Here is a 20520-nt window from a genome sequence, read left to right as displayed (position 1 = left end):
TGTTCTTGAGGCTCTAATCCCTTTTTGTCTCCATTGCAGATTGTGATGAAATCAAGAACAAAGGTGACCACGATAAAATCCCCAGAGAGGAGAAGCCACATGAAAATTTGGAGTGTGGAGAAAGCTGCAGTCAGCGCTCCAATTCCACTTCCCATCAACAAAATATCCTTAGAAAGAAACTCTATCAGTGTGTGGAATGTGGAAAGAGCTTCAGTACGAGCTCGGATCTCACTAAGCATCAGAGAATTCATACAGGGGAGAAACCCTATCAGTGTGTGGTATGTGGAAAGAGCTTCAGTAGGAGCACCGATCTCACTTCCCATCAGAGAATTCATACAGGGGAGAAACCCTATCAGTTTGCGGAATGTGGAAAGAGCTTCAGTAAGAGCTCCAAACTCACTTCCCATCAAAGAATTCATACTGGGGAGAAACCCTATCAGTGTGTGGAATGTGGAAAGAGCTTCACTTATAGCTCCAAACTCACTTCGCATCAAAGAATTCATACTGGGGAGAAACCCTATCAGTGTGTGGAATGTGGAAAGAGCTTCAGGAAGAGCTCCTCTCTCACTTCCCATCAAAGAATTCATACAGGGGAGAAACCCTATCAGTGTGTGGAATGTGGAAAGAGCTTCACTGAAAGCTCCAATCTCACTTCGCATCAAAGAATTCATACTGGCAAGAAACCCTATCAGTGTGTGGAATGTGGAAAGAGCTTCAGTCAGAGCTCCAATCTCACTTTGCATCAAAGAATTCATACAGGGGAGAAACCCTATCAGTGTTTGGAATGTGGAAAGACCTTTATTCATAGCTCCAAACTCACGTCCCATCAAAGAATTCATACTGGGGAGAAACCTTATCAGTGTGTGGAATGTGGAAAGGGCTTCACTGAAAGCTCCTCTCTCACTTACCATCAAAGAATTCATACAGGGGAGAAACCCTATCAGTGTGTGGAATGTGGAAAGAGCTTCAGTCACAGACACAGTCTCACTTCCCATAGCAGAATTCATACAGGGCAGAAACCCTATCAGTGTGTGGAATGTGGAAAGAGCTTCAGTCGGAGCTCCGATCTGACTTCCCATCAAAGAATTCATACAGGAGAGAAACCCTATCAGTGTGTGGAATGTGGAAAGAGCTTCACTCATAGCTCCCACCTCACTACCCATCAAAGAATTCATACAGGGGAGAAACCCTATCAGTGTGTGGAATGTGGAAAGAGCTTCAGGAAGAACTCCTCTCTCACTTCCCATCAAAGAATTCATACTGGGGAGAAACCCTATCAGTGTGTGGAATGTGGAAAGAGCTTCAATCAGGGCTCCTCTCTCACTAGGCATCAGAGAATTCATACAGGGGAGAAACCCTATCAGTGTGTGGAATGTGGAAAGAGCTTCAGGAAGAGCTTCTCTCTCACTTCCCATCAAAGAATTCATACAGGAGAGAAACCCTATCAGTGTGTGGAATGTGGAATGGGCTTCAGTCACAGCCACAGTCTCACTTCCCATCAAAGAATTCATATAGGGGAGAAACGCTATCAGTGTGTGGAATGTGGAAAGAGCTTCACTCACAGCTCCAATCTCACTTCCCATCAAAGAATTCATACAGGGGAGAAAACATATTAGTGTGTGGAATGGGGAAAGAGCTTCTGGAGGAGCTCCAATCTCACTTTCCATCAAAGAATCTATACAAAGGTTGGAAAAACCATTAAACATCTTTAGGAACAAGACAAATCTCCACCTTTGGCTGATTAACATCGGTTTTGTGTTTTTATCTTGTGTTTTTATGTTGTAACATTCCTGAGACCTGTGGGTGTAGGGACTAGGCGCCAACTCTTAAAGCCCATGAGGTCTTTGTCCCCCAATAAAATATTTGAGGGGGCCACGCCCCAGGGTTTCCCCCCCCAAACACAACCTTTTATTCTTCCACAACTTGCCGTACAATTTCTCTTTGAATTTGCCCTCAATAAATAAATAAATAAATAAATAAATAAATAATGTACAATGGTCACAATAAAATCAAAATACAAGAAAATACAAAGGTGGACAGGTCCCATATTTGCAGGCCAAACGCAAAAGTTGCTTTGAAGCAGGGTTTCCCAAACTTTGGTTCCCAGCAGCTCCTGGACTACAGTTTCCATCATCCCTTCCCATTAGTTCTGCTAGCTAGGGATGATGGGAGTTGTAGTCCAAAAACAGCTGGAGACCCATGTTTGCTCTAAAGGGAAGGAAGGCTGGCCCTGTGACACCCTCTGCTGGCTAAATGAAATTTATAGATCACAAAACTGAAGTTTATCGGCACTTGAACCTCTAAGGAGCTTCTAGGTGTTTTCTGCACCACCTAGAGTACCCACAGAATTGTGGCTTCTACTGGCAACACACATAGGAGAACAAATGAAAGACAAACACAATGGACAGGAAAAAACCTGGAAAGGATAATACCAAATGGACACAGGTAGGGGAGATGGAATGCTAGAAGTGTTCTCCGGGGCAAGGGGAGCTGCTGGAAATTGAACTACGGGCTCAAAATATTACTTTTTTAAAAAAATCACTGCCATTATAGGCATTGCCATTCAAATGATGTGCATGTATCATGTGATTGATTGTGCAAGGAGGGCCTTACCTGGCCCCCCACCAATATTTTATTCAAGTCAGCATCACGGCTTGAGAAGTTCAGGATGTCTGAATGCAGGGGTCAGGACACCCATGGAGACAAGTTATGTGAAACATAGCAAGTAGAATGCGCTGAGTTCAAAGATGCTGAGATCTTTCAGTCAGCTCTGGGTAGTCTGTTGTATCTGTCCCAGTGGAGCAGACCGGACATTGCTTTTGCTACCAATCTGCTCAGCAGGGAAGCTACAAACCCGAGTGTGAGTGCCTGGAATGGTATCAAGAGGGTGTTGCGTTATCTGCAGGATACCAAGGATTTCTGTCTCAAGCTGTCAGCTAAGGGTGATGGCTAGCTGATGTGCAGGACAGATAGCGATTGGGCAAATCTGGCTAACAGGAAGTCCGTATCTGGGATGGTGGTAAGGTTTGGGGACTCTTTGGTTGGGTGGAAGTCCCGGTGTACTGGTCCCGGGGGTTAATCAAGAAGAAGAAGAAGAAGAGTTTGGATTTGATATCCCGCCTTTCACTCCCCTTCAGGAGTCTCAAAGCGGCTAACAATCTCCTTTCCCTTCCTCCCCCACAACAAACACTCTGTGAGGTGAGTGGGGCTGAGAGACTTCAAAGAAGTGTGACTGGCCCAAGGTCACCAAGAGGCAAGGTCCAGCCCATGGTTGATGAAGCAATATGAAGGCAGTCCATAAAAGTTGAAGCTGGGTGCAGGGCAGGGTTCAGGCAGCGACTGACAACCACCAACGTTGCTCCCGCAACTTGGGACTGGGGCTGGCTGGCTTTTATATGTCCCAAGGCATAGGGTGGCCCTGATCCTCAGGTGACTCGCTTCTCCTGGCCTGGAGGCGAGCACTCCTCCTGCAGGAACTTAGTTCCCTCTGCCTCTCTGCCCTGAGTCTCTGCAGCTCAGGAGAGGCTGGAGGGTTACCGGACATAGAGGCAACCCCAGCTTCCTCTGACGGGGCTGAGAGTGGAGCACCTGCAGGCAATGGGTCCTCCATCACCTCAGGAGCCAGAGCAGACTCAGCTGGTGCCTGCACCTGAGGATCCAGCACAGGTGAGGACCCTTCAGGCTCATGCCCCAACCCTGGCTAAGCTGCTTCTGGAGGCGGGGAATCCTGTGCAGGTTGGGATTCCTCAGGTTCAGCATCTGAATCTGCATCCCAGGCTATCACACCCGGAAGCAAAGTCTCATTGCGCTTTCCTTTACTGAAGCTGAATTCAGTGCGCTGTCTGAGCTTTGCAGGGAATTGGAATTCTATGTTTGTTTGGTTCAAGAAATCTGCAGGGATTGTTGTTTGCCTGTCACGGTGTGGGAGGACAATCAACCCTGTCTGAAGTTGGCAGAGTCTGGGCAGTTTAAGGCCAGAACCAAACACCTAGACATGCGTTTCCAGAATGTGTGTCAGAGTATCCAGTTAGGCTTGGTGAGATTGCAGTACTGTTCAAGCCAGAAGAACCTGGCAGATGGGGTCATGAAACCTTTGAGCTTTCAGCATTATGGGGAGTTCTGTAAAGGTCTGTGTTTGGGGTAAGTGGTGAAACTTACGAGCCCCCAGCAGTGCAGGACGAGAGGGGGTGTGATGGGGAATCGGAGCTTACAGGGTTAACAGCTCAGAACCCATTGTCCTGCCTGTTCTGGGGAGGAGCTGTCTCCAACTTCTGGAGAAGCTGTTTTTTTGTTCTGTCTGACTTTCGCTTTTGCTGCCAAGCAAGGAAGCAAGATAACTGCTGTCTCGGAAGGTTTGTTTATTTTTACTGTTCTGCTGTAAATAAAGCTGCTAGTTTAGAACAACAGCATGTGGACTCTTTATCTTCTGCAAGCTTATACACTAAGCGGCTTGCGCTGTGCACACTCCGCTACAAGTCCAGAAAGCTGAATGGAACACAGGGAAGTGTGCCAGACTCCACAACACTTTGCACCTCCAAGGAGTCTTCACCCAACTGGTGGATCAGACCCTTCTTGATGTAAATATGGTGAACCAGTTCCATCTTCCACAACGGTTTGCCTTAGCCTTTGTACTGGAACAGCTAGTGACCACATCTGCGCAGATCATCCTGGTGTTTGGACTCTGACCAAACTTCTCACAGGAAAAACTTCCACTGCTTCCAACACAGCAGTGCCACCTGCTGGTTGCAGTGATGCTTGGGATGACGTGGCAGCCAACTCCCCTTGCTCCTCCTGCTTTGGAGATTTCACCCCCTGAACAGGAAACACCCCCCTCGTGCACTCTTCCTCCAAAAACCTCCCTTTTGTGGAGCTTTCGGTTTCAGGAACACATCCCTGCATGGTCTGGGATACTGTTTCAGCTTTCCCCGGGGTGTAACTTCTGGCAGTCTGCTCAGCAGCCCCCGCCATCTTGAAGTGTCCATCATGTGATGCAGCTTTAAGTCCTAGTACACCAGTCACCTAAAATTGCTGATGTGTTAACCAAGCTAAATCTGATGGATGCTAATCCTGTAGACACACCAATGACGACAGGTTATCAGGTAGATGACACTGAAGGAGCATTTTCGGGCACTACACTGTACAGAAGTGTGGTAGGCAAACTAAATTTCATTGCCAGATGTTCAAGACATGACATTGCAGTTAGCTGTAACTTGCTAAGCAGACAAGTCAACAATCCTACATGTTAAGGATTGGAAAGCTCTGAAACACATAGCACACTATTTGAAAGGCACTATGCATTACAGACTGACATTTAACAATCAGAAGTCTGGTGGTCTTGAGATATTTGCTGATGCGAGTTTTGGAAGTGACACTGCAGACGGGAAAATCACATCTGGAGTTTGCTATATGTACAACCAGGGTCTATTTGATTGATCGTGTATGAAGCAAACAACAGTAGTTTAAGTTCTTGTGAAGCTGAACTGAATGCATTGTTTTATTCACTTGTGGATTGTGAATGGTTGCAGGGGCGCCGACTTATAAAAAATATTGGGGGAGCCCGCGAAAGCTCACGAATAATAAATAAGCTCATGAATATGCAGATAAAGTGGCGGCGCCTCCTCGTGAGCGAATAGGGGAGAGCGTGCTGTGCCTATTAATCAGCTCCGAAGGAAATTGGGTGGAGCTTTTGCTCGGGAGGGAGGGCAGGAGGCATGCAGCCCGACCCTGTGCATTTTGGGCTGGGGGAGGGGCGGCGGCGGCGCTCTGCTGGAGGGGTGCCCGAGATTATTGGGGGGGCAAAGCCCCCCCAAACGAATTTTTGAGGGGGCTCGGGCCCCCTCAGGCCCCATGGAGTCGGCGCCTATGAATGGTTGTTACAGTTGTGTAAAGACATGAGAATTCCTGTCAAATGTCCAATTCAGATTATGACTTCTGAAGGTTGTAAGCAAAGCACGAAGCACTTGCAATTGAAGCTGCAACATACTAGAGAATGTGTTGAGAAAGGACTCGTAACGGTGTCCTACATGCCAGGTAATGAAATTCCTGATGATTTATTGTCCAAGGTTGTTCCGAAGGATCAACACTGTACCTATGTACAGAAATTGGGTTTGTACTGATAATGTACTGACACGCTGCCCAGTGGTGTTCACAGAAAGGGGGAGGATGTTAGTTTCTGTTTCTCACTGTGCAGCTGTGTGGAGTCCCAGGACTCTGTTTAGATTCCAGAGACCTTGCAGTCTCACGGGAAAAGGGAGACAGGATGTGACGTTAGTGGTTTCCTGTTTCCTTAGTTCCTTTGTTCAGTTGCTCTCTGCTTTCATAAAGAGAGGATGTCTTTTCTGTTCTGCATAGTTTCGAAATAAAACTCTTTACAATGTAGCCAAACCTCTCGTCTCTTCCCTGTGCTGGGAACCCTGCTGGATAGAATGTGCTTGAGGCCTTATCAAAGGCTCAGGTCACTAAACACGTTGGAGGCGATTTCAAAGGCTCAGCTCGGAGGAAGATGAGGCCTTATCAGCTTGGCCGAGCGGAGATTCCGACAAAGATTCACAAAATGTTTAGGGGTCTGCGTACCCCCAGGAAAAAAGCACTGGATCTAACCATCATCTTTCTTTTTTCTTTTACAAACATTTTATTGGTTTTGAATGAATCATAGAATTATAGAGTTGAAAGGGACCCCAAGGGACGTCTAGTCCAGCCCTCTGAACACAAGAAACTCAGCTAAAGCATTCATGACAGAATGAACCACGCACATCACAAACACAATAACAACAGTTATGTAGAAGTGTCCACGTACTGTTCGAGTAGGAACCAAGACGGGTGACCAGTGCAATGAATAAATGTTTACTCCCAGCATCTAGTGCTTAAACCAAAGGGAAGCACTATCTCCATATTGGTGCAGTGGGAAGGGGGTGGGGGTGGGGAGACTGCCTGTCTAAAGGAAGAAGAAGAAGAAGAAGAAGAAGAAGAAGAAGAAGAAGAAGATGAAGAGGATGAGTTTGGATTTGATATCCCGCTTTATCACTACCCTAAGGAGTCTCAAAGCTGCTCACAATCTCCTTTCCCTTCCTCCCCCACCACAAACACTATGTAAGTTGAGTGAGGCTGAGAGACTTCAGAGAAGTGTGAGTAGCCCAAGGTCACCCAGCAGCTGCATGTGGAGGAGCGGGGAAGCGAACCCGGTTCACCAGATTACGAGTCCACCGCTCTTAACCACTGCACCACGCTGGCTGATGTTGTTTCATTCCTCCTCTTTTTTTTTTGTTAGAGTGTATATTAATTTCCCAATAAAAAACCTCCAATTAACATATCAAATCATAATCCAATAAAAATAAAAAACTAAAATAAAAAAGATCAAATTGTCTTCCGAATTGTAATTTTGATTTTACGACTTCCCATAGTCTGAACCTCGAAGCATATCCAAATCTCAGTCCTGCTTCTCATTTCATTCCCCTTCTAACAACTCTGCTGTGTTGTGTCAAATGTCCATACAGGTTTATATGCCATCTTTGATCAATCCTGCCTGCAGTTGTTGGTCCACCCTGAAGCTCCAAATGCCTCATGGAATCATAGAATCATAGAGCTGGAAGGAAACCCCAGGGGTCACCCAGCCCAACCTAATGCATTGTTGGAATCACCGCTGAACAATCCCTGGTGGGTGGTCCTCCGACCTCTGTTTAAAAATCTCCAACGAAGGAGAGTCCACCACCTTCCGAAGTCTGTTCTCCCATCAAACTGCTCTTACTGTCAGAAAGTTCCTCCAAATGTTTAGTTGGAATCTTCTTTCATGCCATTTGAATCCAACCTTCTGGAGAAGCAGGAAATAAACTTGCTCCATCTTCCATGTGGCAGCCGTTCAGATAGCTGAAGATTACTATCATATCCTCTTTTCCAGGTTAAACATACCAAATTGCCTCAGCCATTCCTCATAAGGCTTGGTTGTTCTCCTGTTATATACATTCCAGAGTTAGACAAAAAAGATTCATACACTTTCTGATACTGAATAACCACCTGCTTCCATAAAAGATTGCCTATAAATGATCATACCTGAGCTATCTGGAGTCAGTCATACTGAGGACCCCTCAGCTGGATCCACAAAGGTTATTATAAGATGGGTTAGCACCACTCAATAAGGTCCTGAACATAGAACAACCCCCTGGATGTCCACCCCTTGTACTGGAGATATTTGTTTTGATCATGAAAATCCAGAAATGGAATTAGTGGAGATTTCTGAGGACCTACAGTATTCCTCCATCTCTTCCATGTTTCTCAGGTTGCACACAGAAATGACATATTTATATTGTTCTGTATGTAATACTGTAATAGACTGCTTTAACAAATGATGGTCAAGTTTCTTTCCTAATTTTAATCATATCTCTGGCCTAATAAAATCTGGAACTTTTGATGCCATGTTATTCTGGGTTTCCAGTCCTGAAAAAGCAGGGATTTATTCAGTGGTGGTGACCCTTTTTCAGCCTCAGGGCCATATTTTCTTATCAAAAGCTTTCTGGGAGCCACATCCCAGAGGTGGTTGTGGCAAAATGGGTGTGGTCAGACATATACCCCTCTTCATCCAGGCAACCAAGAACAGTTGTCATAGTTCCAAGACAGATGGCAGTTGGGTAAAATCACTTGGGGAGAGTGCAGAGTCCTTATCTGGAGTTGTTTTTCTCTTTAACAATCGGCCATTAATTTCCCCTTTAACTGGTTTTTACTAGTCTTGTGGTCAGTTCCCATTCCTGTGTATGTTACGCTGGCCTCACTTATTAATGGGCCTAACCTGGGTCTTTTTTTCGGCCAGAACTTGCTGGAACTCAGTTCTGGCCCCTCTTGGGTGGGTGCCATTGCCATCCTAAGAAAACGAGGGACGTGTTCTGAAACTTCTTTTTCCAGAAAAATAGCAGAAAAATAGCACTGGACCTAACAGTTGCTGAAATATACTCAGAGTCGCAAAGTGATTTCATGCTCTTTATTCAGCTCATAGTGGTGAGGAGGAATGAATGAATGTCCCCTCACAGTATCTGCTTTATATACATTATTTACACAATGGGTTGCACATGATTGGCTAATTCCGGAATTCTACTGTAAGCCAATCAGGTTGTGGATTCACTTCAATCTGGAGCAGGATTGGGTGGTTCCTGCCAACCAATCATACTGCTGCATTGTTCTAGGACCAATCAGACTGCTGCATTCTGAATCCTATTGTTCTAGGACTAATCAGACTGCTGCAATTTGGATCCTATTGTTCTCAGTACATAACACCCCTCCCCTCTAAGTTCCAGTCCTGCCCGGGAGGTCGCATTCATAGTCCTCAAGGTATGCCGGCGGCCTACGTGTGCGTTGCGGCCTGGGGTGTTCCCTGGTCCGGGCTCCAGGTTCTGGCTCGTGTTCCAAGGATGCTGGCTGTGATGGGGTTGTTTGGTCTGGCGCAACAGGCTCGCTCAGTCGTGGTTCTGGTTCTGGTGTCCTTTCGGCCTCACGGGTCCTCTCTGTATTTACTGATTCTGCCTCTCCTGCTGGCCCCTCCTGCTCTATGGGCCTCACTGCCCCGCTGTTCCCTTGGGACTCCTCTGACCTGTCCTCCTCCTGGGTTTCTCCCGGGAATCGTCGCCGTATCTGGTCGCAGTGGCGGCGCCAGCATTGCCCCCCATCCGTTAGCACCTCGTACGACACTGGGCCAGTGACCCTGGTGACCGTGGCGGGTACCCATGCTGGGCCTGCCCCAAAATTCTTTGCATACACTGGGTCCTGGGCTTCGAAGGTCCGGGGGTTCCTGCCTTCCCCCACCACTACCTCATCCTGAGCTCTATCGGGGTGAAGGCGGTCCAATCTGATTGCAAGGCGCCGACCCATTAGTAGTTCAGCGGGGCTCCGGCCAGTCGTTGAGCTGGGGGTGCTGTGCTGTGCTAGCAGGAATGTGGCAAGGTGGTACTCCCAGTCCCCTTGCGTCATGCGGCGAAGGGTGTCCTTGGTGGTCCGCACCATGCGTTCTGCTTGGCCATTGGTGGCAGGGTGGAATGGCGCCGAACAGATGTGGCGGATGGCGTTCTGTGCTGTGAAGGTTTGGAATTCTCCTGACGTAAATGCAGTCCCGTTGTCTGAGACGAGAGTGTCAGGGAGCCCGTGGGTTGCAAACAGCCTGCGTAGTACCCGGATGGCTGCGGACGTGGAAGTGGACGGTACCAGTGCGACTTCCAGCCATTTGGTGTAGGAGTCCACCACTATGAAGAATGTTTTCCCTTGAAAGGGGCCAGCGAAATCCACATGCAGGCGTGACCATGGTGCTCGGGCGGACTCCCAGGTCTGGACTGGGGCCCTTGGGGGATCTGGGCGGGATTCTTGGCAGGCCTGGCAGTGTTTGACCCAGGCCTCTATCTCTCCGTCGATCCCTGGCCACCACACATAACTCCTGGCAAGGGCCTTCATTCTTACTACCCCTGGGTGTGTCTCATGTAGGGCTGTGAGGACCCTTCTGCGGAGGGGCTGGGGAACAACGACTCTGCTTCCCCATAACAGGCACCCCTTGTGGGCCGACAGTTCATGTTTGCGGGTTGTGTAGCCGGCGAATTCTGGCCCGGGGCTGCTGCTGGGCCATCCCCTCCACACCCAGTCCAGGACCCGGGAGATGACCCTATCCTTCTTGGAATGGTGTGCAACTTCTTGTGCCTGAATGGGGCGGTCGGGAAGCAGCTCCAGGCTCATAACCTCTTGTGCAGGTGCTGGGTCAGGGCCTGTTTCCGGTAGTGGTAGCCTGCTGAGGGCGTCCGCATGGCCCATCGCCTTCCCAGGTCGGTGAATCAGTGCATACTGGTAGCTGGCAAGGAAAATTGACCACCTGAGGACGCGAGGAGACAGCACTTGGGGGGTCTGCTTTTCGGGGGCAAACAAGCCAAGCAACGGCTTGTGGTCAGTCACCACGGTGAAGGGCCGCCCGTACAAGAAATCATGGAATTTTTTTACTCCCTTCACGATTGCCAGACCCTCCTTGTCAATTTGCGAGTAGTTCCGCTCGGTTGCGTTGAGTGTCTGGGAAAAGTACGCCACCGGCACCTCTCTTCCATCCGGGAGTTGGTGCCCCAGGACAGCGCCAATGCCATAGGGTGAGGCGTCGCATGCTAGCACCACCGGCAGCCTCTCGTCGAAGTGTGCCAAGACAGAGTTTGAGACAAGCAAGTCCTTGACTGCCTGGAATGCGGCCTCCTGGCGCTGGCCCCACACCCAAGGGGCCCGCTTGTCTAGGAGTCTGTGTAGGGGCTCCGCTACCGCCGCCTTGTGGGGAAGGAAGGAATGGTAAAAGTTCAATAGTCCTAAGAAGGCCTGAAGTTCAGTCTTGCTCTTGGGCGCTGGGGCATCACAAATAGCCCGTACCTTGTCCCCAGTCGGGTGGACCCCTTCTGCGTCCACCATAAATCCCAGAAAGTCCACCTGAGGCACTCCTAGTAGACATTTTTCCCGCTTCACCTTGAGACCCGCCGTCTGGAAACGGTGTAGAACAGTGCGGAGGCGGTCCTCAAACTCCTCTGGTGTGGGCCCAGCAATCAACACATCATCGAAGAAGGGGGTGACACCAGGAATCCCTTTAAGGAGAGAGTCCATTAGATTCTGGAATATGCCTGGTGCCACGCTGACCCCGAATTGCAGCCGCTTTACCCTGAACGCTCCTCTGTGCGTCACAATCGTCTGTGCCTCTGCTGTGGCCTCATCTACTGGCAGCTGTTGATATGCTTGGGCCAAGTCCAGCTTGCCAAAAATTTTCGACCCAGCCAGGGTGGCAAGGACATGGCTGACCACTGGCACTGGGTATGCGTGGGCCGTGAGGGCCTTGTTTATGGTACATTTGTAGTCTGCGCAGATGCGGACCGAACCATTAGGCTTGACGGGTGTAACGATTGGAGTTTCCCAGGGGGCATTAGGCACCGGCTCCAGCACTCCTTGCTCCACGAGTCGGTCCAATTCCTCGTCTATACGGGGTTTCAAGGCGAACGGGACCCGGCGGGCCTTGAGCCTGACCGGTCGTACTGCGGGGTCAAGCTGTAGCGCAATGGGGGGCCCCGTATACTGTCCCAATTTCCCATCGAAAACGCCTGGAAATTCCTTGCATATGGCGTCCACGTCCACTTGTAAGCTAGTGTGGTTCACCCCGGTGACAGCTAGCCCCAGTGGTCCAAACCATGCCAATCCCAGTAAGCTAATGTAGGGGCCCTTGACCACAAGCAAGTCCAGTTGCCGCGTCCGCCCTCGGTATTGCACCCTGAAGGTCCCCACCCCCATTGTGGGGACCTTACGTTTCTGGAAGTCCCGTAGGGTGAATGGGGCCGGCCTGAGTTTGGGACCCCCAGTAGGACACAGTCCCCTTAAGGTCTTTGCCGAGATTATGGATAGAGTTGAACCCGTGTCAAGCTCCATGCGGCATGGGGCCCCCTCTATCTGTACCTCTACATAAATTTTCTCTACGTTGGGGTGGGGCAACTGGTATACCTGGCAGTCCGTGAGCTCCGTCGAGTTGCCTTGGTGCGTTGGGCCCCGGGACCTGGGGCTCTTGGGTTGGTCATCTGATGCCTGGTGTCGGGTGGGCCGAGCCCGACACACCCGGGCGATGTGTCCCGATTTTCTGCACTGCCTGCACTCTGCGTTGCGGAAACGGCAGGTCCTCCTCTCGTGACTCTCCCCGCAGCTTGCGCAGTTTCCTCCTTCTCGCCGAGGCAGCTGTGGTCTGTGCGCTGCTTGAGTGCGCTGCTGTACTCGGTGCACCTCCTCCCTGTCGGATCCTGAGTCGTCAGTGAGGTCTTCGTGGTGGACCCTCGGTTGGGATGGCAGGCTCGGCCGTGCCTCTTGCGTCGACCTCTCGGCAGCTTCCGTTGCCAGGGCCTCCTCCAGAGCGACCTGGAACGTTAGGTCCTTCTTAGTGTAGAGGCGTCGTTGCAGCTTCTCATCCTTCAGGCCACCGACGAGGCGGTCACGAAGCATGTTCTCCAGCTCTGAGAAGTTGCAGAACCGGGCGGCTTGGCGGAGAGAGGTCACAAACCCAGTTATGGTTTCCCCAGGGGCTTGTCGCTTTGCGTAGAAGGCATTTCGACGAGCCACCACTGAGGGCTGCGGCGAAAAGTGCCCCTTCAGCTGTTCCATTATTGTTTTGTATGGAACAGTAGCAACATCTTCAGGCGCAAGGAGAGCCCGGGCGATTTCAAACGTCTCCTCTCCGCAGACGCTGAAGAATATCGCCCTCTTCTTGGCGTCTTCTTCGTCGGTGACCCCTTTGGCTTCTAGGAGGAAGGTGAAACGGGAGGCGTATGCTTCCCAGTCTCCAGATGCTGGGTTGAATGGCGAGAAGCTGCTGTTGGCTGCCATTCTGAGTTCCTTGTGTCCCGGAGCTGAAGCCTGGATACACGGTGCGAGGCAGCGGTGCGGCAGGTGGCGGTGCTGCGGTGCTGTGTGTGGCAGTCAGCTCAGCGGAATCCCACCTTCGTCGCCAGTGAAATATACTCAGAGTCGCAAAGTGATTTCATGCTCTTTATTCAGCTCATAGTGGTGAGGAGGAATGAATGAATGTCCCCTCACAGTATCTGCTTTATATACATTATTTACACAATGGGTTGCACATGATTGGCTAATTCCGGAATTCTACTGTAAGCCAATCAGGTTGTGGATTCACTTCAATCTGGAGCAGGATTGGGTGGTTCCTGCCAACCAATCATACTGCTGCATTGTTCTAGGACCAATCAGACTGCTGCATTCTGAATCCTATTGTTCTAGGACTAATCAGACTGCTGCAATTTGGATCCTATTGTTCTCAGTACATAACAGTTGCCCTACCTCAGTTCCCCATTCTTAAAAAAAATAAAAATCTGACCATTTATATTCATCAATGCATACAGGTATCACACTGTTTTATTCTCTGCCTACCAACCCACCTATCTGGTATTCCTGCTCTGCCCATCACAGGATTCTCTGTGAATTCCCTCTAGCTGTGAAGCTGTTGTCTCTTTCAAACTACCTACTGTTCCACTCTTCCCATGTCTGCCGGATATGTAGAATGCTGGAGAATCCTAAGCCTGGAGGTGGGATTGGGGTCCGCTCTCCACAGTCCCCCTGACTCTGTAACCTTGGAAGAGATGCTCCAGGTCTGGGCAGTTTGGATGCCATGGGAATTGGGATGGAACAAAGCTCTTTCTACAGTGAAACAACCCCCCGAGATGTCCACCCTAGCGCCTCCACAGAAACACTATACATTTTATTTATATCCCGCCCTCCCCAGCCGAAGCCGGGCTCAGGGCGGCTAACAACAATAAAGCAGTACAACACAACAGAACACTCTAAAATCATTCATTATAAAATTCAACCAGAGTGTAGGATGGAGGGGCTCACAGCATGGACACCCCCAGCAGGTCAGGCTTCTCCATCTGTCGCAGCTTTGGCTCCGGCACAGAGGAAGCCGGTCTCTGGGTCTCCCACAACTGTCTCTGGGTCTTGCTTTCCTAGCTAGACAGCCCCCCCCCCATTAGCCTGCGTTGCCCCCCCCCCTTGCTGCAGTTCTTGCAACCCAGCTCCTTCTTTGGAGATGCTGAGGAGGACACTCAAGTGGCCAGAGAAGGCCCTTGTCTTGCCAAGAAACTTGTCTGTGGGAATCGTGCATCCATAATGCTATGGAAAGGGTGAATGTCTTCTAGAATTCTCTGGTGTCACCAGAAGAGGAAGCCGTTCTTTTCAGTCAGGTCTGTTATCAACTGTAGAGGATGAGTAGCCTTGGGAGTCTCTTGGGGAGATGGAAGTGATGAAAGGACTGAATCCATGAGGGAAAGCTACTTGCTCTGAGATGGGGGGACCTTCGGGCAAAGGCCAGCAGAGAAGAGATGCTGTTGACTGCTGGTTTCTGTTCCTCCCCACTTTCCCAAAGGGCGTAACATCTGAGGTCCTGCGGGAGGAAAGAGCGTCTCAGGGTCAGGGTCCAGTCTGGGCCAAAACGGCCCTCCGCTGCTCCCACCACAGAGTCCCTGGCTCTCGTCTATATTATTGCACTTTATGTGTTGTTTATGTGCAAGATAAACATTTGATATTGTGATAAGAAAATATAGAAGAGTATTGTTTATGTGACTGCACACCCAGTTACATCTTGTGTGTTTGTCCATTCCAGGAACAGATTCCTGACCCAGATTTTGACAGGAAGTCCCTCAGATGATTCCCCTTTCAAACAGGATACGTGAATCTAAGCCAGTAGGGTACTCCTCTCTGGCAGACGGACAACCCCGTCCCCAAAGCCCCTCCCTCCCCCACCTCCCCATCACTCACCAGGATGGCTTGGGCCGCCTCCTGCTTGGAGCAGTTCTGGGTTCAGAGCCCCCTGAGCTGAGCTGCCTGGCAGTTCTGAATCACCTCCGGCAGGTACAGCTGATCTTCCTCCAGCAGCTGAAAGGCAAAAGTCAGGCTGTCAGTTCCTCACGAAGGGAGGGCTTCTCCACCTCCCAGAGTGCAGAGTGGGGGGCAAGGAGGGCAGGTCTGAGTCCCTGCTCTGGTTCTCTCCAATGCTCACCCCTGGGGGAGGGATGTGCAACCGCAGCACATCTGCAAAGAGAAGGACATGGGGACAGGTGAGTCCGTCCCTGAGCACCTGGCAAGGCTATTCCAAGAGTTTTCTCCTGGGTTCCAAGTCCTACGGCAGGGAAGGAGGGACATCCCAACCCTTGGGGACCAATCCTGGCCTCCTTCAACCAGAATGTGGCTCCCCAGGCTAACAAGATGGTCAATATCCGGTTCCACTCCACCCTTTTAAAATTTAAATCTCAAAACAGATCCTAACTTTCAGAGCATGTAAACCACATGAGTAGAAAGACTTCTGCTCCACTCACAGAAGTAGGACTATACTTCCTTCTCCTACCTGTAAAGTAAACGTCTATGTAACAAAACCGAATCGACCAAAGTCTGCCTTCTTCCGTCAACCTCAGCTTCGCTCTTCAAGCCAAAAGACAACACTTCCTGTAGTGATCAGGTGGGATTGCTATGAGGATTTATAACAAATATAGAGTAAGCCTTCTGTGTCAGCAATGAAAGCATTGCGTTGACTGGGTTTAAAGTATTTTCATATGATTCTTGATCAATCCACTCCTCTGCATCCCTGTTCCATTTCTCTTTCTTCACAAGTCACGTCCCCACTCAGACAGGCAGGCGTCCTGGGTCATCAAAGACAGGGGGCAGTTTCTTTGCTGTAGCTTTTCTGATATGTTAATCTTAGGCTGTTAATTTTAGGGCCAGGAAACAGGTCTCACATAAAGGTGATAATGATTGTTGTCCTCCTGGCCATCCTTCTTATCATATGTATTGATTGTTTATGACCTCCGGGGTTGCTGAATGCACTCCTTTTAAGTTTTCATTCATTTCAAATATGCACGCTTAACTAGTGTTTGTAGTTTAACTTTTCCCCACATGGGGTCTGTTGAAATGCTCAGAAGAAATCTGATTGGTTCTTATAAACACTCTGTAAAAAGTTCTTTTGTGAATAAAACGACCTGGGCCGAGGGGTAGACAGAGAGAGACACAGACAGAGATTATTATACACACCCTTCCCAGAGTCTTGCTGGTTCAAGCCTCTGTGTGTATTCTTATTAATCAGAGTTCAATGCTTCCTTTACTTTGGGAACACCTCACTTCCCCATCCCCGGGCGAAATCCCCTGGCCTTTCATTGGTAGAGCTGCCACCACGCCGGTAGCGTTTACCTCAGCAGGGACTGACTGAGCGGGCGGCGAGATGCTTTCAGCCTCGGACACTTGGTGGGTCCTGAAATGGCCGTGCAGGCCAGATTCATGACCCTGGCGGGCTGGATTCAGCCCACGGGACATAGTACGAGGACCCCTGGCCTACACTGACTGGCAGTAGCTCCCCAGAGTTTCAGGCAGGGATTTCGTCCAGCCCTTGCAGGAGATGCCAGGGGCTGACAATGGGACATTCTGCATGCCAAGCAGATGCTCTAGGGCTCCCCATATTTCACTAGCCTTTCAATGTTATGCTATTAGCAACCGTGGAGATTCCACCTGCCTCTTTCGAAAGGAGAACAGTCACCTGGTCAATTTAATTAATTAATTAATTAAATGATAGTAATTTATACCCTGCCAATCTGGATGGGTTTCCCCAGCCACTCTTGGCGGCTTCCAGCAAAATATTAAAATACAATAGTCCATCAAACATTAAAAGCTTCCCTAAATATAATAATAACAACAACCATCCATTTTCAGTCCATTGAATTAGCAATTAAGCATTTCTGGAGAAGGGAATGGCATACTTCTGTCTATTAGTATAAAAAGCATGCATAGGAAAGTATTACTCATTTATGACGAGAATAGGATTTATTTATTTTGAACTTTGCTTGGTTCCTCCTTGGCAGCCAGTGCAATGGTTTCAGCAGGTCTAGAACTCAGGACTCGCTGCCTTGAGGGACATCTAAGAGCAGTTGGGCAGGGAAAGGTCTCCCTTGGGAGGTGGTGGACTCTCCTTCCTTGGAGGTTTCTCAGCAGAGATCGGACGGCCATCTGCCATGGATGCTTTAGCTGAGATTCCTGCATTGCTGGGGTTGGACTAGATGACCCTGGGATCCCCTCCTATCTCTCCACTCCTGAATTCTAGGAGGAGCTTCCTTGCCTCCTGCAAAGCCCTTTTCCCTGCAAGCTCTTCCTCTGGTTTCTGGCCAAGGGAGGGAGATGCTCAGAGTCCAGCCAAGAGCCTCGCGCTCCAAAAGGATATCTGGGCATTGGCGTAGCCAAATAACAAATAATAAGAATCTGAGGTTCTGCCAAGCGAGAGAAGGCTGGGCTGGAGGGACTCGGCTTGGCAAGGGTTAAAGGGAACTGAGCTGCCTTCCTAGAGAGGCCAGGAAGTACAGGGGGGGCCAGGTCCTCCAGAGCCAAGGCCCCTCCCTCCCCAGTCCTTCCCTGCAAGAAAGGGGGGGGGGTGTTGCTTTGTGTCTCTCCTGCAAGGGCTGCCTCGCTGTCTCTCCTGGGATCTGGTGAGTCTCCTCTCTCTCTGGGATCTGGTGAGTCTCCTCTCTCTCTGGGATCTGGTGGGGGTCCCAGGGCTGCAGCAGGGGAGGGCTGGGGGGGGGCCTGATCTGCTCCTGCGGGGGGGGGGACCCCAAGTCAGGGAGGAGGAGAGGGTCCTGCCAGGGAGGGGCCAGGTCTGCCACGCTCTCTTCCTGCAGATCAGAGGGTCCCAAACTCATTTGACCCTCCGCCCCCCCCTTTCAGAAAAGATCTCCCTTCTTTAAACAAAGGAGTCCCTGGGACTTTAACTCTGTGTGACGTCGCTCAGCCTCATTGCACAACAGAGGAAACATCTGCAAATGGTTTTGCAAAGCTGGACGAGGAGGTGAACTAGCCCCCCCCAAAAAAAAAGGTGGGAGAGAAAGGCCAGGAATAAAGAGAGGGATCCCAGTTTCCCAGAGTCTGGCTGCTGCATTGGGGACCAGTTTCCCAGTCGTCTCCCAGGGCAGCTCCCCACGGAGGCCACTGCAGCAATCCCCTCGCACCCAGAGCAGGGCATCCCAGGACCACATCCTCTCTCTCCCAAAGGGATTGTTGCTGGAAAAGCAGCCGGAAATGGGCGCTGCTACTCACTGAGCCTCCAGGGACCTTGGCATCAATGGCTGTGCGTGTGTTAAGCTATCTATTAGAATACTAATACTAAATTACCCACCTAAATTTCAAGGGAGGTGTCTTTGGCCTCATCCACTTGGCCCTCAGGGGTTGGCCAGATACATTCCTGGCCCTCGGAGCAAAGAAAAAGGGACCCCACCCCAGGAGTCTGTCTTGAGAGGGGCAGAGAGTCCAAGTGCAAGAAAAGGAGACAGGAGCAGGGGAGTGGGGGTGGGGGTGGGGGGAAGCAACTCCTGAGGACCCCCGGATGAGGACCCCCACTAGAGCCAAGCATCCATTTCCCACAAGATACAAATGACTCCCTTGTCAGTCAGTTCTGACTTCATGCATTGACTGGAAGGCAGCAGAAACCAGACTGATTCACCTCACATTAATCCGTTCAGTTGCCTCCACATTTTGCATTGCTAGAAGGCTAGAGACATATTTCTTCTCCTACTCTTCTTTCCCCCCCAAAAAGATAGCTCATGGACTGGAATGCGGTGCAGTCCAGCCCTAGTTCCCAGCAAGACGCATCCATGCTTGCTCAGGGAATCTTTTTCTTCTCCTGATATTGTACAACTTTTGTAACAGAACAATGTATTTGCTTTGTAGGATTTGCTAGAGCTTTTCATTCAGACAGACAGAACTTGGCAGGAGACCAAAGGGTTCCTTCCGATCTCCCAGAGGCTTCCTGAGAGCACAGATGGATGAGCAAGACTCAGCTGGCCCTGAAACAGGAAGAGGCCATGACATCCAAACTGGGAGCAGTGGGGGGTTCTGGGAAAATTTTGTGCAGAAGATCCTGGGTGAGGAGGACACCCTCCGCTCAGAGGTGCAGAGCCAGCAGGTGAGGCAGTTCTGCTTCCAGGAGGCCAAAGGACCCCGAGAGGTTTGCAGCCGACTCTACCACCTTGGCCGTCAGTGGCTGAAGCCAGAAAGGCACACGAAAGCTGAGATGCTGGACCTGGTGATCTTGGAGCAGTTCCTGGCTGTCCTTCCACCAGAGATGGAGAGCTGGGTGAGGGAATGCGGAGCGGAGACCAGTTCCCAGGCGGTGGCCCTGGCCGAAGGTTTCCTCCTGAGTCAGGCAGAGGAGAGAAAGCAGGTGAGAGAGACTTTCCTCTGGATACTCCAAAGGGGCTCCAAACAGGATGGAGAACATCCCATAATGCTCTACTTTTGGCCCATCTGTTTTCTGGGAAGGCATCCATGGAATGAGATCTAACACCCTGAATGTTTTTGTTTTTCTCATTCTTTTACTAATATTTCTCCCCATTCTCTCTTTTGAATCCTTGTTTCTTTTTCAGGGAAAGGATCTCTTTGCAGAAATGGACCTGGATTCCTGTGAGGCAGAGAGGCCTCCGTTGGACACCAGAGAGAAGCCACTGGGTAAGGAGGAAGGTGGTGTTTCTCTGTTTGGTCTCATTCTGTTGGTTTTCCAACTCATCTGAGGGTTCTTTGTCATGGCTAAAAATTGGCAGCTGTTTCTTTAATGCTTAAAAAGCTGGGTCAGCATGAGTCAGCGGCCTGCACCAGGTTGTATATATAGAGTGAGAAATGTTAGTTTGGTTTGGGTTGGTTGGTTGGTGAAAGCTGGTAGTGTTGATGGGTGTGAGAGATTTTGACCAGCTTCAGCCCATCTGAAGCTGATACAGGCTTTTCTTATCTTGAGCCCAAGCAGAGTAGTCCACACAGCAGAAGGATAAGCAGTATGTGCCACATTCTCAACTTTATTTCCACTCTGTGCTGAGAGAATACAAACATGCATCTTGCCTCTGTGAGAGCAGAGAAGCAACCTGTCTCTCTAACAAAGAAACCAAGAGTACAGTGAAAAACAGCAAACCAGTCTATGTCACATCCGGTCTCCCATTCCTGTGGGAATCCAACAGTAACTTGGAGTGTGGA

At 49.9% G+C, this 20520-nt stretch overlaps 3 protein-coding genes across 3 annotated transcripts in view; 2 read left to right on the top strand and 1 right to left on the bottom strand.

The window, feature by feature from the left end:
* LOC309530352 (uncharacterized protein) overlaps positions 1 to 3082 on the top strand; it is a 302362-nt gene extending 299280 nt beyond the window's left edge. The window contains exon 6 of the mRNA XM_082219248.1: positions 40 to 3082. Within this exon, the coding sequence (XP_082075374.1) occupies positions 40 to 1616 (1577 nt within the window). The 3' untranslated portion in view covers positions 1617 to 3082. The remainder of the gene's footprint in view (positions 1 to 39) is intronic.
* LOC309530282 (uncharacterized protein) overlaps positions 1 to 20520 on the bottom strand; it is a 487095-nt gene that overhangs the window by 106779 nt on the left and 359796 nt on the right. The window lies entirely within an intron of this gene.
* Positions 1 to 20520, top strand: part of LOC309531548 (zinc finger protein 397-like) — a gene marked incomplete at its 3' end in the record, with an annotated part of 156039 nt that overhangs the window by 20982 nt on the left and 114537 nt on the right. The window lies entirely within an intron of this gene.

This window comes from Podarcis vaucheri, assembly GCF_965113315.1.
Source record: "Podarcis vaucheri genome assembly, chromosome: 4".
Lineage (NCBI taxonomy): Eukaryota > Metazoa > Chordata > Lepidosauria > Squamata > Lacertidae > Podarcis > Podarcis vaucheri.
Note: the sequence above shows the minus strand (reverse complement) of the source record. Positions and strands in the feature narration are given on the sequence as shown.